Raw genomic sequence first — 27,938 nt, 5'->3', positions numbered from 1 at the left:
ACTTATGAAATGAAGTGAAAATAATTAATGGGGGAAAGACACTAGAATTAAGATGAGTAGGGAAAGATTTCATGTAGAAGATGACATTTTAGTTGCAACTAAAAAGAAGTCAGGCAGAGATATGAGAGCTCAAAGGCAATGGAGAGAGCCATAGAAAATGGCTGGAGCTAAGAGACAGCAAAACTTTTTTGTGAAATAGACAGAAAGCCAACTTTACTGGATCGAAGATTAAGGAATATAGTATAAAAAGACTAGAAAATCAAGAAGTGGGTAAATTATGAAGGGCTTTAAATGTCAAAAAGAGAATGTCATATTTGTCCTTAAAGGTAACAGGGAGTCACTGGAGGTTGTTGTATGAGAGGCAAATAAGTTTATATGATCAGACCTGTGCTTTAGAAAAATCACTTTAGTGACTGAATGGAGAATGGATTGGAGAAGAGAGACTTGAAGCAAACTCATCAGCAGTCTTGGTCCAGATATGAGATGATATTGCCACCACCATCAAAGAAGGCATTCAGGTCTTTGCCAAAAGACAGGCTAAGAGGAGTAAAGGATGACTTCTATATTTGTAAGGCTGAGTGACTGGGAGAACACTTCCCTTTAACAATAATAGAGATATATTATCACCTTAATTCTCAAAACTGTCCTTCAAAATAGGAAGAAAACAAGTATTGTTGCCCATTTTTTTCAAGACAGGAAACTTAAGCAATATAAACAAAATAAAGTCACTCATATGTACTTGCTACAGAATATGTGCATTATACTAGGGAAATTCCCACACACACACAATGAAATTCTTGAGATTTTCTACTTCTCATAATGACCTTTAGGACTTCTTTATAAAAAATTCTTGCCAAGATCCATTTAACAAAGACTGAGTTGTTCAGCTAAAGTAATCCAATGACAGAGACACAAAGGTGCATTGGCCTGCCTCTTGACCAAGTGCTCTATGTAGTAGACCATGCAATCTTCATTAGCAAGAATGGCTGGGAGGAGGGCTAGTATCATTTGTTTCATATGAAGGAGGAAAACTTAAGTATATCAGTTGTTCTCAAAAAAAGCTCACAAAACCATCTGCTTGAGGAATACTAACAATTGAAAGACCTTCCTCCTTTCCTAAAAGAAGACAAATAATATCTGAAAACTAAATATGTTATTGTATTTTTGGGTGACTAAAAATGAGAAAAAATGATTTTAAAAAAGAGGTAAACAGTTTTTACACAACTGTCAAGATTTAACAGGAATAGTCTCATTAGAAGCAGTTAATATCTTCATACTGAAGAGGAACAAGAAATTGTTATCTTGGAATTCAAACTGATCCAATTTTTCTAGCCTATGCTTGTCAGACTGGCCAAATGACCCATTCCAGGCACATCTTGCATGCTCTCTCTCTCTCACAGTTAATATCCATATTCAATCAGCCTCTCTTTGCCAAGGGTGGAAATGTTATAGACCACAATTTACGTGAGAGATTCTGGTTTCATACTCTTTTCTTTGTAATACTAGAAATTACTCCTTGAATCATTATATACAATGTATCAATGACTAAAGGAATCACATCACCACAGATACAAAAATACCCACTCAGGGCAACAAATACATTATACTTCACAAGATTTTGTAGAGTAGCAGGAATGCTATTTACATAGTTACTAGAGAAGTGTTGATCTCAGAATAGTCTTAGAATTAACTGGCTCCTTGAAGAGAGTTAAACCTCTTATCACAGCTTCTCAACTGATATCTTAAACATTAACAGGTATACTGATGGCTTTAAAGAAAGATAAGGCTACATTTTAGCAAGCAATTGATTTTGTGCATAATTACTAACCAAAGAGAATCCATTTATAAAGGTAGTTACTTTTAAAATTATTACAGTTGGGGCGGCTAGGTGGCATAGTGGATAAAGCACCGGCCTTGGAGTCAGGAGTACCTGGGTTCAAATCTGGTCTCAAGACACTTAATAATTACCTAGCTGTGTGGCCTTGGGCAAGCCACTTAACCCCATTTGCCTTGCAAAAATCCTAAAAAAATTAATACAGTCAATTAATTTAATCAGCTATATTATCCCAAAATAGTTACAGAGAATTTAATAAATAAATTCCAGCCTTTTCATTTACAAACTTCTTTCTGATAATTTCATAAGTCTTAGTTTTACAGTAAAATTAAATTAAATGTACCCTTCCCCAGTTAGTAAAAATAGATTAACCCAAATGTTCATGACTATAAAGCAAAAACAATGAAGACAAAAATGGAAGAAACATTTAAGCAAAAATTTTTTGACAAAATGGGCAAACATTTTTTAACCAAACTAAATAAATGATGGGAAGCTGGGAGAAAGTCACTCCCAGAACAGATCACATGCTTTACTTGTCATTCAACTAAACTTTATTTCATATATACATATACACGTGTGTGTGTCTGTGTGTGTGTGTGTATAAACACATAATACTGCATTAAGAAAATAAGGATTTGAGGAAGGAAAGGACAAAATATCTGTGCAGAAGTCTTTATTATAGGACTATGCATTTAGAATCAGAGAATCTGGACTCTACTATTTGTTCCGCTACTTATTACCTGTATGAACTCCAAAAGAGACTTAAACTCAGTGGGTCTTACTTTCTTCAGTATTACTTTAATTTAAGGGATTTAAACTAGATAGTACCTAGAATTTCTTTGTAACTCTGAATCATATGAGTCAAATATAAAAATACTCAAACTGAAATGATTTGAGAGTTTTCTTCAACAATGCAGTCCACAATTCACCCATGCCTGCCCATCCTGTGCAACATTTGTACGAGGGAGTCCACCCATCTCTTCTTATGAGAAGGCTCTGGTAGATTGCCCCTAGAATGCTGCCTTTGAACCTATGCCATTCACTATTTTTACAAATGACTTGAATGGAAGCCTGAATGTTTTGTTGTTATTTTGGTTTTGGTTTGGTTTTTTATTTGTTTTGTTTGTTTATTTTAAGGAGGGCTGGTAGGTGTAGATCTGCAATTTCACAGCTGAGACATTGGTAAGAGGAACTTCCCATTTAGAAACTCACTCTGGGGATGGAATCAAAATGGCAGAGTACAAACCTAGACCCAGCTGAAAACTCCCAAAAATTCCCCCTGAAACAACTTTAAAATAATGTCTCAAATCTAATTTTGGAGTAAAAAGAGAAGGTTTTTTTAGCCTAGGATAGCTTAGGAAGTCCTCAGGAGAGGGCCCAAGATTGTAGCCCAGCAAGAGTGATGAGTCATGGAAGGAACCAGGACAGCAGCAAACAGCAGCAGCACCACTCTTCAAGAGCCCTTAATTCAGAGATGGTAGGGAGGATGGACAACTGGTCAGAACAGAAGACCCTTTGCTGACATTAGGTGTGGCTGGAACTGAATGGCTAATCCACTGTCCATAAGAAGTTCTGGGTCACAGAAAAGAGAGGAGTTTTGACCTGTTACAGAAGCCTTGTTCACAGCTTCAGAGACAAGAAAAATACTAGCGCTTGCTAGTCACTTGGTCACAATTCTAGGGCCCAAAGAGGAATGCTAGTGCTTGTAGCTTCAGAGGAGCAGGAGACCTTTCTGGGTAAGGCACAGAGTAAAGGAAATGAAAGCAATAGCTATGCCTTTCCAAAGATCACACTACCTAGAAAGTACAGAAAACCCAATACCCCTCCCAAGAATGAAATGCAAAACAATAGCAATAAAAATATTGAAGCTTGGCACAATGCCTCCCCATCTCAAAATGAACAGAGCCAAACTTTAACATAAAGTTCAAAGTGAAGAAATAGGCTGATAAATGAACAAGATTTTAAATTTCACCATTAAAAGTTACTGTGGTGACAATGAATAAAAAAGAAATAAACTTAGAAAAACAATATAAAAACAATTACAGGCAACACATCAAAAAGAATGCTAATTGGATCCAAGACCACCAAGAATTCCTGGAAGAGCAAAAGAAAGAGATAGGAGTGGTAGAAGAAAAAATGGGGAAAGAAATTAGAGGAATGCAAGGAAATTATGAAAGAGTAATTAAACAGTTTTCAATATGTGACATAAAAACTCAAGAAAAATAATACCTTAAAAAACAAAATTGGTCTGATGGCAAATGAGGCACAAAATTCACTGCGGAAAAGAACTCCTTAAAAATCATAGTAATTCAGGGGTAACTAGAAGACATAGTGGATAGAGCACTTGCCCTGGAGTCAGGAGGACCTGAGTTCAAATCCAGCCTCAGACACTCCATAATTACTTAGTTGTGTGACCTTAGGCAAGTCACAACCCTAATGCCTTGCAACAACTCCCAAAAAAGCATAATAATTCAAATGTGAAAAGAGATACAAAAGCTCACTGATGAAAACTATTGATTAAAAATCAGAATTGAAGGGGCAGCTAGGTGGCACAGTGGATAGAGCACCAGCCCTGAAGTCAGGAGTACCTGAGTTTAAATCCGGTCTGAGACACTTAATGATTATCTAGCTGTGTGGTCTGGGGCAAACCACTTAACCCCACTGCCTTGCAAAAAAAAAAAGTCAAAACAAAATATCAGAATTGAAAAAAAAAGAAAAAGTATTAGAATTGAACACGTGAAAGCTAATGTAATGACTCCATGACTCTTCAAGAAACAATTAAAACTGAATCAAAAAGAAAAAAGAAAAATAGAAGAAAATGAGATGTATCTCAGAAAAACAATTAACCTGGAAAACAAACCAAGAATTAATTTAAGGATTACTGAACTACCTAAATCCATGATCAAAAAAAGACACTAGATACCATATTTCAAGAAATTATTTTTTAAAAACTACACTGAGATCTTATATTAAGAAGATAAAATAGAAACTGAAAGAATTCACTGATCATATCCTGAGATACCAAAATGAAAATTCTCAAGAAAACTGTCAACCAGACTCCAGAATTCCCAAGAGAAAAAGAAAATAATATAAGCATGATTCCACATGGATAACTAATATCATATTAGTTGTCTTCTCAGTGGATGGGGGAGAAGTGAGAACCTTAAACTCAAAAAAAAACCCCTAAAAAATACCATTAAAATATATAACTATTTTCTTAGAATTTAATTATTTAAAAAATAGAAACTTCAATCATTCAAACACGTAACTACTTAAATTGATGGTTTTGAAGACATAGGAACACATACCTAATAGATGCCAGAAGTAGGACTTAAAGTCTATTACTTCAGCTATCAAACAAAAAAAGTTATGTGCATCTTAATTGTTCATTATGGGGAGTGCACTTTAAAGTCTCCTCCATTGCTAAGATTCTGTAGTTTATTGCTAGATCATTTTCCAGTGCCCTCTATGATTTTAGGGAATTCATTTAGTATATTTAATCCCCATTTCTCCATCACTAAAATCTAGGTAACACAATGGAATCCCTTTGAAGAATACCCCTTATAAAGACTACTGATTGAATGAAAAAGGAAAAAAAGAGGTTCAAATATCATTAGCCAAATAGAAAAGCAGGTAGAAAAGCTCACTACAGAAAATATTTCTGTAAAAATTGAAATTGGACAAGTGGAAGTTAATGACCACCTGAGACTTCAAGAAACAATTAAAACAAAGTACAAAACAATGAAAAATAGAAGAAAATATATGTCAATGAAAAAACTGAAATGGAAAATAGATCAAGGAGAGTGAATTTAAGAATTATTGAACCACCTAAAAACCATGATCCAAAAAAAAAAACCCAGACACTACATTTCAAAAATTTAAAAAAGAAAAATTACCTTATTTCTTAGATCCAGAAGGTAAAATAGACATTGAAAAAAATCTATCTCTTCTCCTAAAGAGATCCACAAAATGAAAATTCCCAAGAATAGGACAGCCAAATCCCAGAGCTCCCAGGTCAAGGAGAAACTATTTCACAGTCAGAAAGAAATCATTCATATACCAAAGAGGCAGAATCAAGATAACACGAGATTTAACAACTACTATGTTAAAAGAATCAAGTACTTGAAATATGATATTCCAAAAAACAAAGAACTAGGATTGCAACCAAAAACAAGCTACTCAACAAGACTGAGTATAATCAATCAGGAAGAAAAATGGACGTTTAATCAAATAGAGGAATTTCAAGCATTCCTGATGTAAAGACCAGAGCAGAACAGAAAATATGACCTTAAAACACAGAATTCAAGAGAAGCATAAAAAGTTAGACATGAAAGAGAAATCATAAGGGACTTAATAAGGTTAAAGGGTTTATATTCCTATATGGTAAAATTACATATATATATATATATATATATATATAGAGAGAGAGAGAGAGAGAGAGAGAGCGCAATAGATATATAATTACAAAGACCTTTTATCATAATTAGGTTCTTTAGAAGGAGTCTACATAGAAAGAGGGAACAGGTATGAAATGATTAAGATGAGAAAGGGATGAACTAGAAGATGAGCTGGATGAAGAATGAAGGAAATATTCTCACATAAAAGAAATGTATAAATAAGAGCTTTTACATTGGAAGTAAAAATGGTAGTTGATTGGGGGGAAGGAAATGCTTCAATCTCCCTCTCATTTGAATTGGTTCAAAGAGAGAAGAATATATAGCTATACAGAGTCAGTTTAGCTATAGAAATCTAGCTCATCAACTCCTCTTGGAAGTTCAGAGATCTGCTATGGTGAATGCCATACACATCCAGAGGGGAAAAAACTATGGAGTCTGAATGCAGACTAAAGCATACTATGTTCACTTTTTTAAAACTTCTTCTATGTTTTTTTCTTTCTTTTCTTTTCATTCTTTCTTTCTTGAATTTCTTGCTTCTTTTCTTTTCCCTTGGTTCACAATATGTCTAATATGGAAATATGTTAAACAAAATTGTATATATAACTTTTACCAGACTGTTCACCATCATGGGGAGGAGGGAGGAAGAAAAGGGTGATAGAAAAATGTGGAATTCATAAATTTGCAAATAGATGAATGTTGAAAAACTATATTTGCAAGCAATTGGAAAAATAAAATAAAATTACTCAAGAAAAAAAAATCTAGCTTACCCAACAGGGAAGTAGGAGAGGAAAGGATGTAAAAGGATAGTGGCAGTAATTAGAAGCAAAGCATATCTTTGAGGAAGATCAGAGTAATAAGAGAAAAGGATAAACAGAAGAAAATAGGATAGAGGGAAATGCATAGTTAGCAGTAATAACTGCAAATTTGAATGAGATGAACTCACCCAGAATACCCAAAACAGAAGTAGATAGAATGGATTCAAAACCAGAATCCAAGAATATTCTGTTTAGAAGAAGCACATGTGAAACAGAAAAACATAAAATTAAAATTAGGGACTGAAACTGAACTGAAATAAAAAGTAATCATGATCTCACACAAAGCAAACAAAAACAATTAAAAGAGATAATTAGGGAAACTAGCTTGCTAATATAATGAAACGATATCAATACTAACTATATATGTACCAACTGGCAAAGTATCCAAATACTTTTTAGATTGTTATAACCACTTTATAGGTGTTTCATAAGTTTAGCATCTTGTTTGTGTTTGTGTGTGTGTGTGTGTGTGTGTGTGTGCGCGTGCGCACACATGTGTGTGTCTGTGTATTTCAGTCTGTGTTCTGATACCATCAGCTCTGTCTTGCATGGATCACATTCTTTATCTGAAGTCCATCACAGAAGTTACTTCTGTATTTTTCCACAGTTGCTGTTGCTGATTGTAATTCCCTCCATTCATTCTTCCCCATTACCACCTATTATATTTTCTCTCTCCTTTCACTCTGATCCTCTTCTAAAATGTGCTGTGGGGCAGCCAAGTGGCACATCAGACAAAACACCAGCCCTGGGGCTAAGAGACCCCAAGCCTACATCCTAACCCAGAGACCCAGAAACCAACTAGCCCCATAGTCCCAGACAGGGTACCCAATCCCACAGTCTTTCAAAAAGTTAAAAAGAAAATGCGTTTTATCTGACTATTCTCTCCTATGATCTATCCTCTCTTCTATCACCCACATCCCCCCCTTCCCTCCCCCATCCCCATTCTTTCCTTTTTCTTCTAGATGTCTATACCCTATTAAGTGTATATACTATTTCCTCTCTGAGTCATGTCCACAGAGAATGAAGGCTCCCTCATTCCCCCTCGCTTTCTCCCCTTCCATACTATTGCAAAAGCTACATGAAATATCTTTTATATGAAATGTCTTAGCCTATTCTACCTCTCCTTTCTTACTCTTTCTCCTAGTACATTTCCCTTTCACCCACTAATCCATTTCTACCACATATCATATCTTCAAATTCAGCTCTCTCTTGAGCCTCATCGATAAAAGCTCCTTCTACGTGCTCTATTAAATGAGGTTCATATGAGTATTATCAGTATTATCTTTCCATGCAGGAATACATGCAGTTCATTATCATTAAGTCCCTCATAATTTACCCCTCCCATCCACTCTCTCTTTATGCTTCACCTTAGACCTGTACTTAAAAATCAAACTTTCTGTTCAGCTCCAGTGGTTTCAACAGAACATTTAAAATTCCCGTTCCACTGAAAGTCCATCTTTTCCCCTGAAAGAGGATATTCGGATTTGCTGGGTAGTTAGTTGATTCTCAGTTGCATTTCAAGCTTTTTTGCCTTCCAGAATATTATATTACAAGCCCTATGTGCCCTTAATGCAAATACTGCTAAGTCCTTGGAAATCCTGACTGTAACTCCATATTTGAATTGTTTCCTTCTGGCTACTTGTAATATCTTCTCTTTAACTTGGGAGTTCTCTGATTTGGCTATAATATTCCTGGTGGTTGTTTTTTGTTTTTGTTTTTGCTTTTTTGAGACCTTTCTGGAGGAGATTGATGAGTTCTCTCAATTTCTATTTTACTCTCAGCTTCTACGATATCAGGGCAATTTTCTTGTAGTAAATCTTTTAAAATGAAGTCAAGGTTCTTTTCCTTGATCATGACTTTCAGGTAGCCTATTAATTTTTAAATTATCTTTTCTGGATCTGTTTTTACAGATAATTGCTTTTTTAATGAGATATTTCACACTTTCTTTTAGTTTTTCATTCTTTTGGTGTTGAATTATTGTGCCTTGATTTCTCACCAAGTCATCAGCTTCCTTTAGCTCCATTCTACTTCTGAAGGATTTATTTTCCTTGGAGAGCTTTCTTATCTCCTTTTTCCATCTGGCCAATTCTACTTTTTAAAGCATTCTTCTCCTCAATAATGTTTTAAACTGTTTTAGTCATTTGACCTAAACTGGGTTTTTTTTAGGTTTTTGCAAGGCAAATGAGGTTAAGTGGCTTGCCCAAGGCCACACTGCTATGTAATTATTAAGTGTCTGAGGCTGAATTTGAACCCAGGTACTCCTGACTCCAGGGCCGCAGGGCTGGTGCTCTATCCACTGTGCCACCTAGGCACCCCTAAAATGGTTTTTAATATGTTATTTTCTTCAGCATATTTTTGGATCTCCTTGACTACTGACTGCATTTTCATGTTTTTCCTGTATCTCAATTCTTTTCCCAATTTTTCTTCTACCTCCCTTACTTGATTTTCAAAATCTTTTTGGAGCTCTGTCATAGCCTAAACCCAACTTCTATATTTCTTGGAGTCTTTAGATGCAGAACCTTGGACTTTCTCATCTTCAGATTGTGTATTTTGGTCCTCCATGGGACCAAAGTAACTGTCTATGATCAGGTTCCTTTTTTTCTGTTTACTCATTTACCCTAGCCTGTGTCTGGTTTTGTCATGCTTCCTGAGCTTTTGAGTATTATTGGGACACCCCCACCTCAGTATATAAAGCTCTGACTGCTTTCCTGGTCTATTGAATGGCCACAAGCTCACCCATCTGGGGCCCCAGACTATGACCAGGGTCTGAATATAATAAAAGCCTCAAAGTTTTGTGCCAGGGACAAAAGACAGACCTCAGCAGTCTCCTTCCACTCTCTTACCTTCCACAGGCTGAATGCTCAGGGAGCTGGCTCCTTGCTGGGAGGCTCCACGGGCCTGCTATTACCTGGGATCTGGGCTGCCTGAGGGCTTTGGCTTTGCTGAGGAGGGCCATGCTGGCCTGGGTTTCACTCACTCTGGCAGTGGTATCCCTGCTGATCTTCCAATTTGTGCTTGCTGCTCCCCGGGGTGGCAGGTCATTAAACTGCTTCTGCTGCCAGGAGCTAGGGTTGTTCCCAGAAGGCTGAAATTCCTTTGCTCTGGCAAGCTGTCACCCCTCCAACCCCATAGAACAGAGCCTTCCCACTATTTTTCAGGTTACCTTGGACTGGAGAATTGCCTCACTGAATCTTCCTGTGGATTCTGTCTCTCAAAAATTTAGAGTCATAATTTTGAGGTTTTTGAAATATTTTAGAGAGAGCACCTAAGAGAGGCTGTGAGCCCCTGCCACCATCTTGGTTCCCTCTCTAGTATCCAAATTCTTAATGGAAAACTTAAATGAGTTACAGCAAAAAATAGACAGCAAAACCATATTGGAGGACCTCAACTTTCTCTTCTCAGAACTACATCAATCTAAGAATAAAATAAGAAAGTGAAAGGAGCAGAATAGAATTTCCTTTAGAAAAAATATATATGATAGCCATCTGGAGAAAATCAAATGGGAAGAGAAAGCAGTATATTTCTTTTACACAGTTGTACACATTTTCATAAAAACTATGTTTTAAGGCACAAAACTCTCACGACAAATGTAGAAAGGCAGAAATATTAAATGTACCCTTTTCCCACCATAATGCAATAAAAGCATAATCAATAAAAGGCATTGAAAGTATAGATTAAAAATTAATTGAAAACTAAATTATCTGAACTAAAAGAATGAGTGGTCAAAGAAAAGAATCACAAACAATCAATAATTTCAATATAGATAATGAATGATAACATATCAAATAATATACCAAAATCTGTGAGATACAGTCAAAACAATACTTAGAGTAAAATTTTATCTCTAACTACATACATCAATAAAAAAGGGGGCAGGGAAGAAAAGATCTATGAATTGAACATACAACTAAAAAATTAGAAAAAATTTTAATCTCCAATTAAACATCAAAATAGAAATCATGAAAATTTAAAAAGCAAATTAATGAAATCGAAAGCTCAAAATATAAGCTAAGAGCAGGTTTATGAAAAAAAATCAATAAAACTGGTAATTCATTTGATTTATTAAAACTAAGAATGAAACCAAATCACTAATGTCATAAATGCAATGAAGATTGAATAAAAACAATTATTAATAACTGTTTTGTCCATTATATACCAATAAAACTGACAATTGAAATGAAATAACTTTTTATAATAATATATTTTTTCAAATTAACAACTATATATAAAAAAAATTGAACTAGCCACAAATGAACTCCCTAAGTGAAAAAAAGTCCCAAAGATCAGACAAATTTACAAATTCACAAAAGTGAATTCTACCAAACATTTTAAAAACAATTAATGCTAATATATATAAACTATTTGAAAAAAACAGGCAAGGAAGGAGTCCTACCAAATTGCTTTTATGACATAAATATGGTTTTGATATCTAAACCATGGGGAGCAAAAACAGACAGAAAACTATAAACCACTTTGCCTAATGAATATTGATACAAAAATTTAAATAAAATTCTATTATTTTATAGAGTTATAATGATTTATTACAAAAATCATTCACTATGATCCAATAGGATTTATACCAGGAAAACAGGTCTGGTTCAATTTTAGGAAAACTATAAGCATAGCTAACTAGATCAGTAACAGAAATAACAAAAATCATCATTGTCTCACTAGATTCAGAAAAAGGTTTTGACAAAATACAATATTTTAGCTTTAATTCTTTTATTTTGGAAAAGGAAGTTCTATTATCTCAAGCTTCTAGAAAGTACATAAAGAAGGTAGAGTAGGGGGTAGCTAAGTGGTACAGTAGACAGAGCACCAGCCCTGGAGTCAGCAGGTCCTGAGTTCTGGTCTCAGAAACTTAATAATTGCCTAACTGTGTGGCCTTGGGCAAGTCACTGAACCCCATTGCCTTAAATAAGATAAAATATTTTTTTAAAAAGGTAGAATAGACATAAGTATAACAATCAATCATGCATTTCACTTTTCTCCATTTTTGTCCCATTTATCAAATCTTAGAAGGAAAATAACAATTTCTTAAAAGGACTTCCAAAAAATGTCATAATTCCTGGTTTCTCTTGCTAGAGAAACATAAGGCTTCTGCTACAGCCAACCATAGTGTTTATGGGGTCCCTGTGCATAGTACCTTCACATAGTACCTTGATTGACTGTTTGCACTATTCCATCCAATGATCTCAGCCATTATCATACTGTCAAAAAAAAAAACAGGCATACCTCATTTTATGCAGATACTTATTTTGTTTTGGTTTGTTTACTTTTTAACAAATTGAAAGTTTATGGCTATCTTGAATCAGGCAAAGTGCCATTTTTTTCCACTAGTGCCATTTTTTTCTATAGTATGTGTTTGACATACTGTTGACTACATCGAGTCTCTGGGTCATACTTTGTCTCAATTCTCAAAATATTTCAACCGTTATTATCATATATGTAATGATCATTGAAATTATTATTTTAATTGTTTTGGAGTACAACAAACTGCACTCATGTTACATGATGACCTTGATCAACATACATTGTGTTCTGGGTGCTCCACTGACTTGCCATTCCCCCATTCCTCTCCCTTTCTTTGGGGGTCCCTATTTCCTGAGGCACAATAATCTTGAAATTAGAGGAATTAGTAATGCTATAATGCTAAGAGTTCTAGTGAAAAGAAGAGTCAATTGATGTCATAAATTTCATTGTTGTCTTATGTTAAGAAATTGCCATAAACACTCCAACCTTCTACAACCACCACCCCAAATCAGTCAGCAGTCAACATTGAGGCAAGCTCTATCAGCAAAAAGATTATGACTTGTTAAAGGCTGAGATGAATACATTTTTTAGAAATACAGGACTTTTGTTTAGACAAAATACTATTGTATACATAATAGACTACAGCATAATATAAACAACAACTTCCATAAGCACTGAGAAACCAAAATAATTGCATTACTTCCTTTATTGTGTTGCAGTGGTATGGAATCAAATCTTCAATATCTTCAAGGTATGCCTAAAGTTGTAATGAAGCTTTTATAGTAGAGAATATTATTGTTAAAAAATATAAAGAAGGAAAATGGCATTATATAAAACGAACAAAAAATTTACTATGGACCACTTTTGGGAGCTTAGAGATGTAATCAACTCCCTATTATAATACTGTACTGCTTTGGGAGCTATACCTGTTGCATGAAACTGCTAATCATTTTAATCCAGGCTTCTCTCTCCAGAGTAGAGAAATGTCCAAAGGGGGAGCAAGAGTCCAAGATTCCATACCGGAGTAGATAAACACAATGACTAATCAGTCTCAAAATGAGAAAAAGGATAATGTCACTGTCCCACCATCCTTTCTTTGACATGAAGTTACCTTCTGAAACAAATTCAATCTAAAAATGTGCATTATATCATCAGATTTCTAAACAATATCACTTAATCTTAACAGATGAAATAACTTCTAACGTGTTAACCATTCATTTCTAAATGAATTTTAGATAAAATGAAGACAATTATTTACTCATTAACTAGGACACAAAAATCCTTATCATAAAATTTTAAGTAAACTTACTGATATCTTAAAATATAATTTAATAGGATACAATAACTTAATTTATCATATTAAATCAACAAAAAATTTCAACCAAAACAATATTTTATAGACAGAGACATGCAATTTTTCTGTGGTCATTAGTTTTTAGATAATATGTTTTAACTAAAAGCTCTTTAAAAACATTAGAAAACATAATTCATTGCTTTTAGTCCCACAGGTAATATTATTTGCTTTGCCACACTCAAAAAAAATCATACAAATTAAATCAAGATATTTAAATAGCATTAAAATGTATATCTTAAAAGTATAAGGCACAATCACAGTATGTCTTTAGCATTAGAATCTAAAACTTAATTTCTTGTTGATAAGAATTAGAAAAAGAATTAGAAAGAATTAGAAAAACCTAGTTATCAGTTACTATGTTGGTCTAAGAGAGGCCTCTAGTGGTTAATATAGCTCTAATTTGAGATTTTCATTTTTAAAAGAATATTCTTTTTAATAATGCTACTATTCAATAGCTGTTGTTAAGTCAGTAAAAATAGTTTTTATTTTTATTTTATTTTTAGTTCATTTTTTTACTTTCTAAATTTGTCTATTTATGCATATTCAAGAAATGTTTCAATGAAAAACAACATATGAACAAAAATATACAATAATAAAGAAGCAAAAGTCAAAGCAATAGAAAACAACCTGAAGCAATGAAGCACTGAAAGTTGACAAAACTATACACAGTTCAGACCTTTTCCACCATGAAATCTCCATTGTGTTGGTCATAAATGTACTTCAGTTGATTCAGAATGATTGATTAAAATATTAAATTATTTGTATTTAGAAGTTCACTTTGTTTATAGAAATTACAGATCATAAATGTATTAAAACTATAAAATATGAAGCATAATAATATGCTAAATTTAAAGGAATGTTTTTCACTGTTTTGTGATATCACCTGCTTTCTCTTCCAGCTCTAAACATTTGAGCTCTGTATGATCACAGGTAAATCACTTTATCTCCCTAAACCTCAGTTTCTTCATCTGTAAAATAAGAATAATATAAAACTTGCATACTTCACAGAGCTGGGAATGGTACTTTGTAAGTAATGAGGTGCTCTGGACCCAGCTCTGGACCTTGGCCACCTATGGGTTAGGAGACGCCTGGGGGTGTGAACCCGCCCACATGGGTGCTGGGAACGCCCCAGTAACAGGAGTGGCTCCGCCCATGAGGGAGGAACAGGGGAGGAGCTCGGGGGAGGAACAGAAGACTAGATAAGGGAGGGGACTGGGGAACAGGAGAGGCTTTTTTCGCTGCTATGTAAGGAATAAAGACCTGCTTGTTAGACTGCAACCGGGTGTTCTGTCCAGTTATTGCCCTCCTTCCCCAAAGGAGGGTCCGTGCGTCCGAAGACCGACGGGTCCGTGACGTGCGAAGACCGGGGAAAGGTATGTATCCAGGCGAAGGCTCGGGATAGGTCCCCGAGCAATGAGGGACTGGCCAAAAAGGGCCTAGTCATAGGAGCACGAATAATAAGCTCTGCTTAGTATCAGTATAGAAGAATGCTTAAGGAGCTTGCTTCTTAACATGTATTAATGGAGACTCCTATCCTCCACTTCAGAGAAAATAAAGTAATTCTGTGACTATGTCCTGTCCACTTATTGCATGATGATGACAAGTCTTTCAATGACTGCTGAGTGAAGAATAAGTTTGTATAACAAAGGAATCAATAGGCCAAATCTCTTTCCTTTCTGCTGGCAACAAGCTCTTTGATCTCCAAGTGATAGGGAGTTAGTGAAGGGGTAAGGAAGATGTTGCCCCACCAGGCCAGGATGAAGCTACCTCCTACTTGTATCTTTTTCTCCATTGGCACAGGACTTTCCAAGATCTCAAAAAGTAGGAAGAACCATCAGGAGTTCAACAGTCAACTCTGGTAAAGTTCTAGCCCTGAAAAATGATCTCTATGAGTAACTCCAGAAGTGGATCCTACTGTTAACCATGTCCTGCAGGAAAGAGAATGAGACCCATTCATTGGCTTTGCCACACACACAGATATAAACTCAGGAAGGTTGGTAGCACCCACTTTAATTTTATAGAGGGATTTAGATGTTATGGGGAAAAGATGTTCAATTTCATATGTTTTGTACTTTAGTTCTTTTCTTAAATTTATTTATTTTGAATGTTACATTTTAACCCCCTAATCTTGCTTCCCTCCCCCCAACCCCCCACAGAAGGCAGTCTGTTAGTCTTTACATTGTTTCCATGGTATACATTGATCTAAGTTGAATGTGAGGAGAGAGAAATCATATCCTTAAGGAAGAAAAATAAAGTATAAGAGATAAAATTACATAATAAGATAATTTTTTTAAATTAAAGGTAATACTTTTTGGTCGTTGTTCAAATTCCACAATTCTTTTTCTGGATACAGATGGTATTCTCCATCACAGATATTCCAAAATGGCGCCTGATTGTTGCACCAATGGAAATCCATTAAGGTAGATTATCACCACCATGTTGCTGTTAGGGTGTACAAAGTTGTTCTTCTTCTGCCTATATTGCTCAGCATCAGCTCATACAAAAATCCTTCCAGGCTTCCTTGAATGGACTTTACTTCTTGTCATATCTTTTCAATAAATATTCCCTTGTAAAATCCAGCTACAACTAGTAGTGAGGAGATATTATCTGAATTAAGTAGAGAATGAGGAATTAATCCCTAATAGGAGTGATATTGAAGAGCTATTGATACAATTATCCTGGGGCACTCATCGCTGGTAGTTGATATTGAGAGGGAAAATGTAGTATGGACTTCAGCAGGATCAAAAGAATCCCACTTCCCCTAGTAGGTATTCCTAGAACTCTGAAGAAGGAAATATAGGCAGCTAAACAGCAGTAAACTAACCTACTAAAGCACATGTGTTTAGAATGCTTTGGTGATTCCCTGAAGGATAGTTCTGTGATGGTGTGACCTACACATGTGAGGGAGAAGTGATTCCTGATTAAGAGATTCATGAAAAAGACATATAGGGAGGGAGAAGTAGAGAGTCAGGTCCCTCCTCACATCATCTCAAACTTCCAGAGGCAGCTCATTAAGCCCCTTCATGGGTTAGAAGCAGGCAGTGCTCCATACACATGCTCCTAGGACTAGCCTGCCAGAGTCCAGTCCTCCCTTTGATATATTCTCCCTAAAATTATTTGCCCCAATAGTAAGGTAATCAATCCTACATATCACCAACATCCAATTAATATCAAATAGCTTTTCTACCGTGATATACCTGTTTGTTCCTTTTGACACACAATTTTAGCCCAATAGTCAATTAACAAAACATTACTTTAACAACTCCAAAAAGTTATCAAAAAATATACATGCTCTATGGTGGAAGAGCAAGGCTGTCCACCCTTTAAGAAGCAGATCGCCAACCTTACCACGTACTTTAAAACCTGTGAAAATTCAAATTACTTAGATGGCAGAAAATGGAAGCATTCCTCTATTAGCCTTTTCTTTTACCAAAAAGCTTGCATGTTTTCTAAGAAAATAATTTACATTTTCCCAGGTGACTTCAAAATGAGAGTGGGCATTTCATCAAAGTACAAACAAAAACATTATAAATGAATAACCCAAAATAAAACCTACTTAATATTTGTAATTTTTAACTAGGAAAATATAACTCAATAAGTACATATTATTTCACAAACTCTTGTCCATCCTGCATAATGTTGTCAAAGTAATTTTCTCTAGGCACACATCTGACCATATGACTCACCAATTCAACCAATTCCAGAGGTTTCCTAGTACCTCTAGGATAAAATATAAAATCCTCTAATTAAATTTTAAAGCTCTTCACAAACTGGTCCCAACCAATCTTTCCAGCCTCAGGGGATATATATATTTATTCCATTAACATGCTTGCTATCTCTTACTATGGTTCCTAAAACAAAGTTATTAGTTTTTGTATTTGTTTACCAGAAAATCAAACTAGTCTTTAAAAATATACCTATAAATACAGATTATTAGAAATTAGGTATATTAGATATTATCCTATATATATATATGTATAGATAGATATTTCAAGACATCACAAAAATGAGACCACATCACTATATTTGAAGATTTTTTTCCTTTTTTCAAAGAATAAAAATTTTCATGAGGCAGGGGTTTTTTGGTTCATTTATGTAGTTGTATTTTTATCTTCATTATTCATTTTAAAATGCAATTACAAGGAACAGACTGGACTTCCAGGATGAAGCCAAGATGGTAGCATAAAGCTAAGAAGCCATTGGAGCTTTTTGCAACACAACTGTAAATGAAGCGTCCATATAGACCTTAAAGGTACAGATCCCACAAAAAAAAAAAAAAAAAAGAACAAAACAAGTTCTCAATTCAGATATCATAGAGGAACTTCATTAAAAGTCTGTCTCTTTTGGGTAAAAGGTGGCATAGTCCAGCAAAGGGGAGGGGGAGCACAAAGCTCAGCAAGAGGCTCTTAGCCAGTGCAGCTCAGGTCAAAGCTCAGCAAACCAGTGTGGCAGCAGACTATCAGTGCAGGTCCCAATCCCAATTTGGAAAACAAAGTTCAAGCCATGGGAGCACTAGAGCCACAGATCAGACTGAGCTGGGCCAAATACAAGTAATAAATCACTGCATAGGCATCACCTTGGCAAGTAATAAGCCATGGACCACATCCTGGTCCTAGCACAAAACACTTGGGACTATTCTCCCTATTCCCCAGGAGCAGAAATATTATCAAAATGAGCAAAACAAAACACACACACACACACACACACACACTAAAAACCAAAAAAAGTGGTAACCATAGAAAGCTACTAATCTGATAGGGTTGATAAAAATGCCATCTCAGAAGAGGAAAGCAGTGAAAATGCCTACATGTGTAATGAAACTTGGAAGAGCTCAAAACAGATTTTAAAAACCAAAGAAAAGAGGAAAAAGAAAAACGGAGAAAAGAAATGAAAGCCATGTATGAGGAGAATTATAAAAAACTGACTGGAGAAATCAACTTATTGTAAATAATAGTCTACTGGAAAAGGAATCATCAAATTTTACTTTCATCAAAAAGTAAAATTAACCAGTTGCAAAAGGAAAACAACTCATTTAAAAGTAAAATTAACCAACTGGAAAAGGAAACACAAAGAAAATAAAAATCTAAAACTTAAAGTTGACAAATGGAAACTATTGTCTCTGAGACACCAAGCTTCTATCAAACAAAACCAAAAGGCTGAAAAAAATAGAAGAAAATGTAAAGTATCTCACAGAGGAAACAAGCAACCTGGAAAATAGATCCAGAAGAGATAATGTACCAAAAAAAAAAAAGCATGGAAAATATCTTTCAAGGAAATCATCACGGAAAACTGTCTTATTATCTTAGAAGATAAAATACTCCTTGAAAAAAAAATCCACCAAAGAGATACCAGATTAAAAACTCCAAGGAATATTGTAGTCAATTTCAGACCATAAGCAGTCAAAAATAAGTAATTTAAATACCAGCAAACCACAGTTGGGATTATGCAGGACTTAAAGGTACCCACAGAAACACCAAAGAAATAGGATGTACTGACAGCCACCACATACTTCCTATGATAAAGCAACCCAATATGTTTTCTTTCTTTTTTTTTCGGTTTTTGCAAAGCAATATGGTTAAGTGACTTGCCCAAGACCACACAGCAAGCAAAAGCATACACAGCTAAGGTAGGATTTAAACAGGGGGCCTCTTGACTTCAGGGTTGGCACACTATCTACTGCATCACCCAGCTGCCCCTCCCCAATACCTTTTCTTGAAAAGAAAAGGATATAACTAAACCACTAGGAAATATAATCCAAAAGTTGCATGAATAACATTCATAAGATTTTAAAAGTAAGTCAATCTTAAAAAAAAAATATGTTTTTGACAAATTGAAATACAATAACTTTTCAAAGAAACAATTAGCTTTCCAAAACAAAACAAAAACTTCGATCCAAAAGTTTCAATTTTACTATTCTATATTTTTTGGAATTATGGTATTAAATTCTTTGAAAAGGTAAGCAATATGAAAATCAACACTAAGGCAGTAATTTTCAAAGAAATGAGAAATCAAAAGTCACAAAGCTCTCCATTTTACCTTTGAAAACTTCAATGTTTTTTACTTCAAAGGTAAAAAGGATACCAAAGTTCACAAGAATTATTTCCTTATCAGACTTTGAGTCAGTTTTAGAAAAACAGAAAACTTCAAAACTATAAATGATCAACCCCATGTTGTCATGTCAAAGAAAATTAGAAAAATTCTAAATTAACACCAAAAAGTTTTATTTAAAATATAGTAACACTTCCTCCATTCTTTGCTATACAGCAACCTTACCTATATGGAACATTGATAAGATTATTAAATAAGGGGGGAAAACTCTGAACCATCAAAACAGAAATTCACAGAGTCCATGTGCTAAAGTTTCCTATACTGTCCTCTAGCAACAAAACATAATAGGTATTTAATACATTTGGGAGGAACTGAAGGAAATATTTTCATTGGAGAATTACCTGGGAGTAAAGAGGCTTACTTTACAAATAATTCCACTTGCCAGAATAACTGGTCTTAAGTCCCACAAGAGAAATGGGAATGGCAGAACTGAGAGAATGGGGTTTATAGTCAGAACCCCAAGATTTAATCTTAAATCTTATGCTTACCAATTAGAGATCTGTTTCTAAAATACCTAAACTGTCAGCACTGTACTTATGAAATATCAAATAAAGATTAAATTAAACCAATTATACAACAATTCCTCTTGGTTGTAATCCATGTTTTATTTTTAAATTGTTTTTTACCTTAAGAAATTTTCCTTGATTTGGCTTTCCAAAAGTACTCAATAATTGAATTATTAAATCAAGAATAGCAATCTTATTTTCAAGAAAAAAATCTAAAGGTGTGATTTGACTTTTTAAAAGAAGAGAGGAAGATAAGTTGAAGAGAAAGATAAAAGAAAAAGAATAAGGTAGCTAGGTGGTGCAGTGGATAGAGCAGTGGCCCTGGAGTCAGGAGAACCCAAGTTCAAATCCAGCCTCAGACACTTAATAATTGCCTAGCTGTGTGACCTTAGACAAGTAACTTAACTGCATTGCCTTAAAAAAATTTTAAAAAGATAGAACAAATAACCACGGTGTGTTTGTGTGTGTGTGTGTGCGTGTATTTATATATTTATATATTTTTTTCTTAAATTATTCAAGAATATAGTATTAATTAAATAGGTATGATTAAAGGATTTAATTACCATTAGCCAAGAATTTAGTATTAAGATCCTCTTGTCATTTCTCTTTTTTCTATAACTGAAATTAATCCAGATGCCTGATTACTTTTATTAGAAAAGTTAGTGCTTCATTTCAGATATCTTAACTAAAGGAAAAACAAATCTACAACTTATGCCAGGATCTGAAAAGCCAGATCAACTACTGTCAATAAGAGCCTATATGCTTGTCAAGAAAGGACATCCTGACTTTCGCTGTCATAACTCATCAACCACTAGGGGGAAAAATTAAAATGATGGCTCCATTCACCATCCCTATAAATTTTCAAACCAAAATATCCCTCATCTAGCCAACACTCTCATATATGTGCTGTTTCTACCTATTAAAAAGTATACTGTTTCACTGAGGGTAGAGATTGTTTTGCTTTTGTATTTATAGTCATAGAAGTTAGTACATGTTTTACATGAGTTTAACAAATTATTTCTCATGGATTCACTCTTTCCAAAACAACACCAAAATACCTTATCTAATTTTCAATACATCTCATCCTCACAATGTACAAGTATCTAATTTTTAGTCTTTTATATCCCAAATAAAAGCCAACACTACAAAAATCTGTCCCATGATCAAACAAAAATAAAACGTACAAAGTCAAAAGACATAAATTGACAAGAAAATTTTTTAAATTGCTGAATTTTAATGCAGTGCTTTATTTCTGCCCATCTCCCAGGGGCAGTATATAGGGAAATAGAACTTTTAAATTTTCATCAGCACTGAGGAGAAGCCCAAAACAATGCAGGGAAGGACAGGTATAAACTATTTTTAAAGTTCCGTTTCTGTTCTTCTTTCACGACCACAGGATCAACCAAATTCAAATTTTATCATGTGAGGAAATAAAATATGCTGAAGCATAGTACTTCCCTGAAAAACCAGAATTTTATAGCAAAGCCATCAAAGACTATTAGAAGCAACTCTAACAGAAATGAAAATTTCTGAAGCTCTCTGAAGGAAATTCATATCAAACTGGTAGAATATAAGGAATTGGTTATTTTCCTATTCCTATAAATTGTTCTTAATCATAGTAACTACTATTTCTGTTTTTAGGCTTTTTTTTTGCAAGGCAAATGGGGTTAAGTGGCTTACCCAAGGCCACACAGCTAGGTAATTATTAAGTGTCTGAGGCAGGATTTGAACTCAGGTATTCCTGACTCCAGGGTCGATGCTCAATCCACTGCGCCACCTAGCCGCCCCTTAAGTACTATATCTGAAATAATTTGTAACTCATATTTAGGCACTATCAGGTGAACCTATAAAAAATATTAATTTTTAATGAGGTCTAATGAATGTAAATAGATCATTTGCTAAATAATAGACTAAAATTACATCTGACAATGTCATTTAACTAGACTCAAAACAGTAATGTCACCAAGAGATGCTAATATAACCAACCTTAAGAATACCTTATCAAAGTTATAAAAGTTATAAAAATTTCTAAGTCAGAGGCAAAAGAGGTAGAATAAACTTTTAATATGGTTAATTCCAATATTAACTTTCTAAAACAATAAATCTAGAACAAGAAAAAATTGGAACTAATAAAACAGTCAAAAAATGACAAAAAGGAATATTACATTTGCCTTATTTCTTTTTTTTAAGGTTTTTGCAAGGCAAATGGGGTTAAGTAGCTTGCCCAAGGCCACACAGCTAGGTAATTATTAAGTGTCTGAGACCGGATTTGAATCCAGGTACTCCTGACTCCAGAGCCGGTGCTTTATCCACTGCACCACCTAGCCGCCCCTGCCTTATTTCCATCAACTGACAGAAATAAATGTACCATAAATTCATATAAGCAGTTACAACTATGAAACGTATTGGTTCTAATAAGGTTAATGAAAACTAAATCAAACTCTTTAAAAAAAAAAAAGTAAATCTAAAAGCAATTAAGAATAGTGCCAGCCCAAGTAGGTACATTCTAAATGGTTTCTTTCATTAAAAAGGGAAAAAATGGTATTGGGAATAACATGAATTCAAAGATGTAATTTTCAACCTGGGGTCAAAAGCAATAGAACTGATGCTCATGTATAACACTAGAAATAATTAAAACATCCTTCTTTTCCATGAACCTTTTCACATTTTTGTGCTAAATCTATGTAGGCTAAAAATAGACAAAGGAATTTAAAAGCATCAGTAATTTTTCATCTTATTTTTTCTATTCCAGGATTCTAAGTATGCCATCCGTGGGAAATGACTACAGAAAGAACTATAGAAAGATTATCAAAAATTAATTTCAATTTCATTTTTCTCCATTGATCCCCTTTTTAAAGATTTAATGTCAATGGTAATCAATCATAACTTCCTAATATTAGCAATACTAGTAAATTAACTATTCTTACCTTACAAACTGTATCTATATCCCAGGGTAGAATGGTCTTCAAGTCAATTACTTCACAAGAAACTCCTAGTTTTTCTTGAGCCATGCTTGCAACTTCTTTGATCACATGAACCTGAAATGGGAAAAGACATTTAAATATTAGAAAATATGTGGTACTCTCCTTCAAATTACTAAATACTACTTTATATCTTTCATGAGAATTATTCATTAAAATTTTTTGACAATCTGTCAGAAACAATAAAAAATAAATTTTAAACCACACAAAGGTATTACCAGTAGTAGTTTATATGCTAATAATAAGAAAACAAGTGATATTATTTAAATTACTCAAAATAATTAACTTCTTGAATTTTAATAAAAAGATTTAAAAAGCAAAATTATACACAAAATAAGTCATGAAGCGAATGTAAAACAATTACTTTATATTATTTTGGGGGATGGGAATGTAAGTCACAGACTAAATGAAAATCACTAAGAACTACATCAAAAAATAATTTCCACTTAAGGAGTAACGTACAGAAAATTCTATTTCCACAGAAGAGAACTTCACTGAGGGAATAGGCCAACTGTATTTTTGTGAAGAGACAAATAAATGTTATCCAAACTACCAAACCCACTAATTAAATACAACTTAATAGAAAGTTATTAAAAATATTTTTGCTGTTCAAGTACCTCTATACGAAGTAAAGGTCTAGATAAGCCATTTCTTTAAAACAGTTATTTTCTGTCAATAAAGGTTTTTTCAAATGTCAACAATGTGATTTTTCTAACACTAAATTTCTCTTAAATAGAAAGCAATGTTATAGACAATGAAAGTTATATATGATATATGCTACAAAAGGAAGGAGCTAAAATATTAACCTAAATTCTGAACATAATGATGACAAAGATTATCTTGTACTTGTGTTCTTAAATGGAACTATGATGCTTTTCAAAGGTGTATATAGCAAGTCTTCTCATTTCATGTATCATCTCTCCATATCATCCTATAAATTCTCTACAGGGATGTTGACTACTATATAAGGAATCCACTCTTTGGTCTCCTAAAATTTTATGGAGTCCCATTAGGCAAATGGAATGTTCTGTTAAGCTTAATTTTTACCGTATGGCTATACCATATCATTCCCCAGGCTTATTTTCCTCTGATGATATATTATGTGACTTTTCATACATAAATTATTTGCCAATAATATGTTGAAGGCTATATTACATCAAAACATAATATTGATGACCATTTCAATGACCTTTAGCAAGCAACAGTTTTTTTAAATACTCAGAGTTATGCTATTCCATGAATCACAGAGCGTCACCATTACAATACTGTTGTTAAAAATTAATTGTTTTAAGAAGCTTACTTACCTGAGTTCCCCAAGCAACCAGAGTAACATCACTCCCTTCCTGTAGTACTTCAGCTTGGGACAATGGGATGTAATATGGCTCCACAGGCACTTGTTCCACTACATAAATATTGGAAAGGGGGTTAAAAAAAAAAGATAAGTTTTCCCCTTTTAGATTTGTTCAAAACAGATTTTTCAAATAAAAACTTCATCATAAAAAGTCTAAATATCTTTCCATTAAAACAGTATTTAATCACATACTAAAATAGACGAAGTTTGATGATAATCCCATCAACATGATTCACAAAAATAAATTAAATTATCAGTCAAGGTTTTTGCAAGTACCAAAATTATAAGCCAAGGATAACAAAGGAAAATGAATATTTCATTACTTTGACTTATCTTCTGCAAAGTTCTATTCTCAATACGTACATAAATCATTCACACATAAGATTTTATAAAGATGAAAATATAGATATAAATAGCTATTAATGTGGGGCATCTAGGTGGCGCAGTGGATAGAGCACTGGTCCTGGAGTCAGGAGTACCTGAGTTCAAATCTGACCTCAGACACTTAATAATAATTACCTAGCTGTGTGGCCTTGGGCAAGCCACTTAAACCACATTGTCTTGCAAAAAACCAAATAAATATAAATGAACAAATAAATAAATAAACACATAAACAAATAAATGAATGAACAAACAACCAAACAAACAAATAAATGACTACTGATGTTCTCTCAGTGATGGTTTCAGATAATAATTCCATCTGCAATTTTCTTTATTTTTTGAAAAATTTCCTCATTCAAGAAATATTGAAAATTGATCCCTAAGTACCTTAAAATTTTGATTTCTGTGGCACAGATTTTTTTCCATGTTTCTATAGTTAGTCAGTTGTTCAGTGTTCCAACTTCATCTTTCAAAAAAATTTTCTAATTTCAAATATAGCTCAGATAACGACATATTAGAATTCAAATGTGATGACAACAATGTAATGAATGAGAAAGGATGGACACTGAAATACTGTCAAAACTGTTTCATTTTTGCATCTATTTGTTAGTCTCTTACAGCTTGATCTGTCAAAGCTCTTGGAATTATATATCTTAAGCCAGTCTCATACAAAGCTTTCCCCAAATTTATTTTTTCCTCTATTGCTTTTAATTATTCTATATTGATATCTGGACTTGATACTGAATTGAGGAAAAAGATCATCTGGCACCTTGAGTATGGGTCACCAAGTTCAGATAAATAAATTTTCAGATGCTAGAAGAACTAGAATTGAAACTAGATCAAGTAAAATGCTATCTCTATTAAAAACAAAAATATAAGAATTAAGTCTACATACAGTAAAGTCCAATAAGACTGACTAGGTTCCTGGAAAAATTCTAAAATATATTATTATAATTACTGTCAATAAAAGTCTAGCAAAAGAAATATTAATAATGGAGGAAATATTGTAAGCAACCAGAAAGAAATCATTCGAATACCAAGGAGTCACAGTCAAGATTACATTAGCTTTAACTTTAAAGGATTAGAGGTCTAGAATATGATATTAAGGAATGCAAAGGAACTTGTAATAAATGACTGTAGAGAGAGAGACTAAAATTAATTGAAAATTAAAAAACCTAATCCTAAAGAATGAGTAGGTCAAACAGCAAATCATAGAAATAATCAACAATTTTATCCAAGAGAATAACTATGAGACAACATACCAAAACTACAGGAAGCAGCCAAAGCAGTACTTAGGGAAATTTTACATCTCTAAAAGCATACATGAAAAAAATAGAGAAAGAAGAGATAAATAAATTGGGTGTGCAACTAAAAAAAGCTAGAAAAAAGAATAAATTCAAAAGAACAAAAAAAGTCCAATTAAATAACTGATTAGAAATCCTGAAAATCAAAGGAGAGGTTAATAAAATTGAAAGAAAACTAAGAAAAAAACTAAGAGTTTGTCAATCTGACTTTTTTAAAAAAAAGAAGAAAATAAAATTACTTGTACAAAAAAAATCAAAGCAATAATTCAGGGTTATTTTGCCTAACTGTATGCTAATAAATCTGACAAACAAAAGGAAATGGATTACTATTTATAAAAATATAAATTGCCCAGAAATAAATTACTTTTAAAAAACCATTTTAGAACAAGTAATTGAAACCATCAATGAACTTCCTAGGAAAAAAATCTCCAGGGTCAAATGGAAAAAGTGAATTATACCAATGAATTCCAATACCATATAACCTATTTCAAAAAAAAAGGCAGAAAGGAATCCTATAAAATTCTTTTTATGACACAAATTAGTGATAATTTCTAAACCAGGAAGAGCCAAAACCAAGAAAGAAAATCATAGACCAATTTCCCTAATGAATATTAATGCCAAAAAATGTAGCATCCATTCCTATTAAAAACACTAGAGACAAAAAAACACTGGAGAGCAAAGGAATAAATGCATTTTTCCTTAAAATGATAAGCAGTATCTAAAACCATTAGTAAGCATTATATGTAAAGGAAAGAAGCTAGAAATGTTCCCAATAAGGGGTAAAACAAATGTCCAAGACTGCTACATATTTTCACCAGAGGTAGAGGGTAGAACACCAGCCTTCTAATGAGAATACCTGATTTCAAATCCTACTTCAAACACTTACTAGATTTATGACCCTGGGTAAGTCATTTACCCTCTGTCAGTTTTATCATCTGTAAAATGGAGATGATAATAGTACCCACCTCACAGGGCTGTTGTGAATAAAATAATATCTTGAAAAAAGTGCATAGTACAAGACATGGAATACAGTCAGTGTTACATAAATACTTAATCTCTTCCCCATTCTTCATTAAGATAGAGTGAAATAACTAGAGCGGCAGCAGGATCTTCATGGTAACATGAAAGGAAACAATCATAATACGGTACAGATTTCTATTATACAGCTTCAATATTTGCAATTCCCTCAGCAACATACACTCTGAAGAAAAAAGCATTAATCCCTGGGGCCCATATTCTTTCTTTTTGAACAATTTCTCATCTATCATTTCATATAGCTTTATACTTCATGCAGTCCAAGGATTACCAGTGCAGAGAAGTTCAAATCAGCAAATATTTTGTAGTAAGTCTATCTTTTTTTTTTGTCTTTTGGATATTGTAGTTAAAGATCTTGTATTTTTAATAGAAGCTTGTGTAATTCTAATTGTAGTTCTATTATATTTGAATCTTTTTTTAATGTGAGTTAATACACTACTCCTTCCTTTCCCTTTCTCTAAGTACATTCCTCTCCCATTCCTTAATTTTAGTTCTTTTGATATCATCCCTTCATAATAAACTCACATCTGTGTCCTATGACTATAAATACTGCTGCTATCTGCCCTAACAATGAGAGAATTTTTATGAATTGTAAATATCATCTTCCCAAGTAGGAAAG

The 27,938-nt window shown here is 33.7% G+C and overlaps 1 protein-coding gene across 1 annotated transcript in view; it reads right to left on the bottom strand.

Annotated features, from left to right (window-relative positions):
- The window catches only part of BCKDHB (branched chain keto acid dehydrogenase E1 subunit beta), a 275,861-nt gene that overhangs the window by 164,572 nt on the left and 83,351 nt on the right, over window positions 1-27,938 (bottom strand). The window contains 2 exon segments of the mRNA XM_074237385.1: window positions 23,195-23,305; window positions 24,553-24,650. Of these exon segments, the coding sequence (XP_074093486.1) occupies window positions 23,195-23,305; window positions 24,553-24,650 (209 nt within the window).

Source organism: Macrotis lagotis, chromosome 5 (genome assembly GCF_037893015.1).
Source record: "Macrotis lagotis isolate mMagLag1 chromosome 5, bilby.v1.9.chrom.fasta, whole genome shotgun sequence".
NCBI classification, from domain to species: domain Eukaryota; kingdom Metazoa; phylum Chordata; class Mammalia; order Peramelemorphia; family Peramelidae; genus Macrotis; species Macrotis lagotis.
Note: the sequence above shows the minus strand (reverse complement) of the source record. Positions and strands in the feature narration are given on the sequence as shown.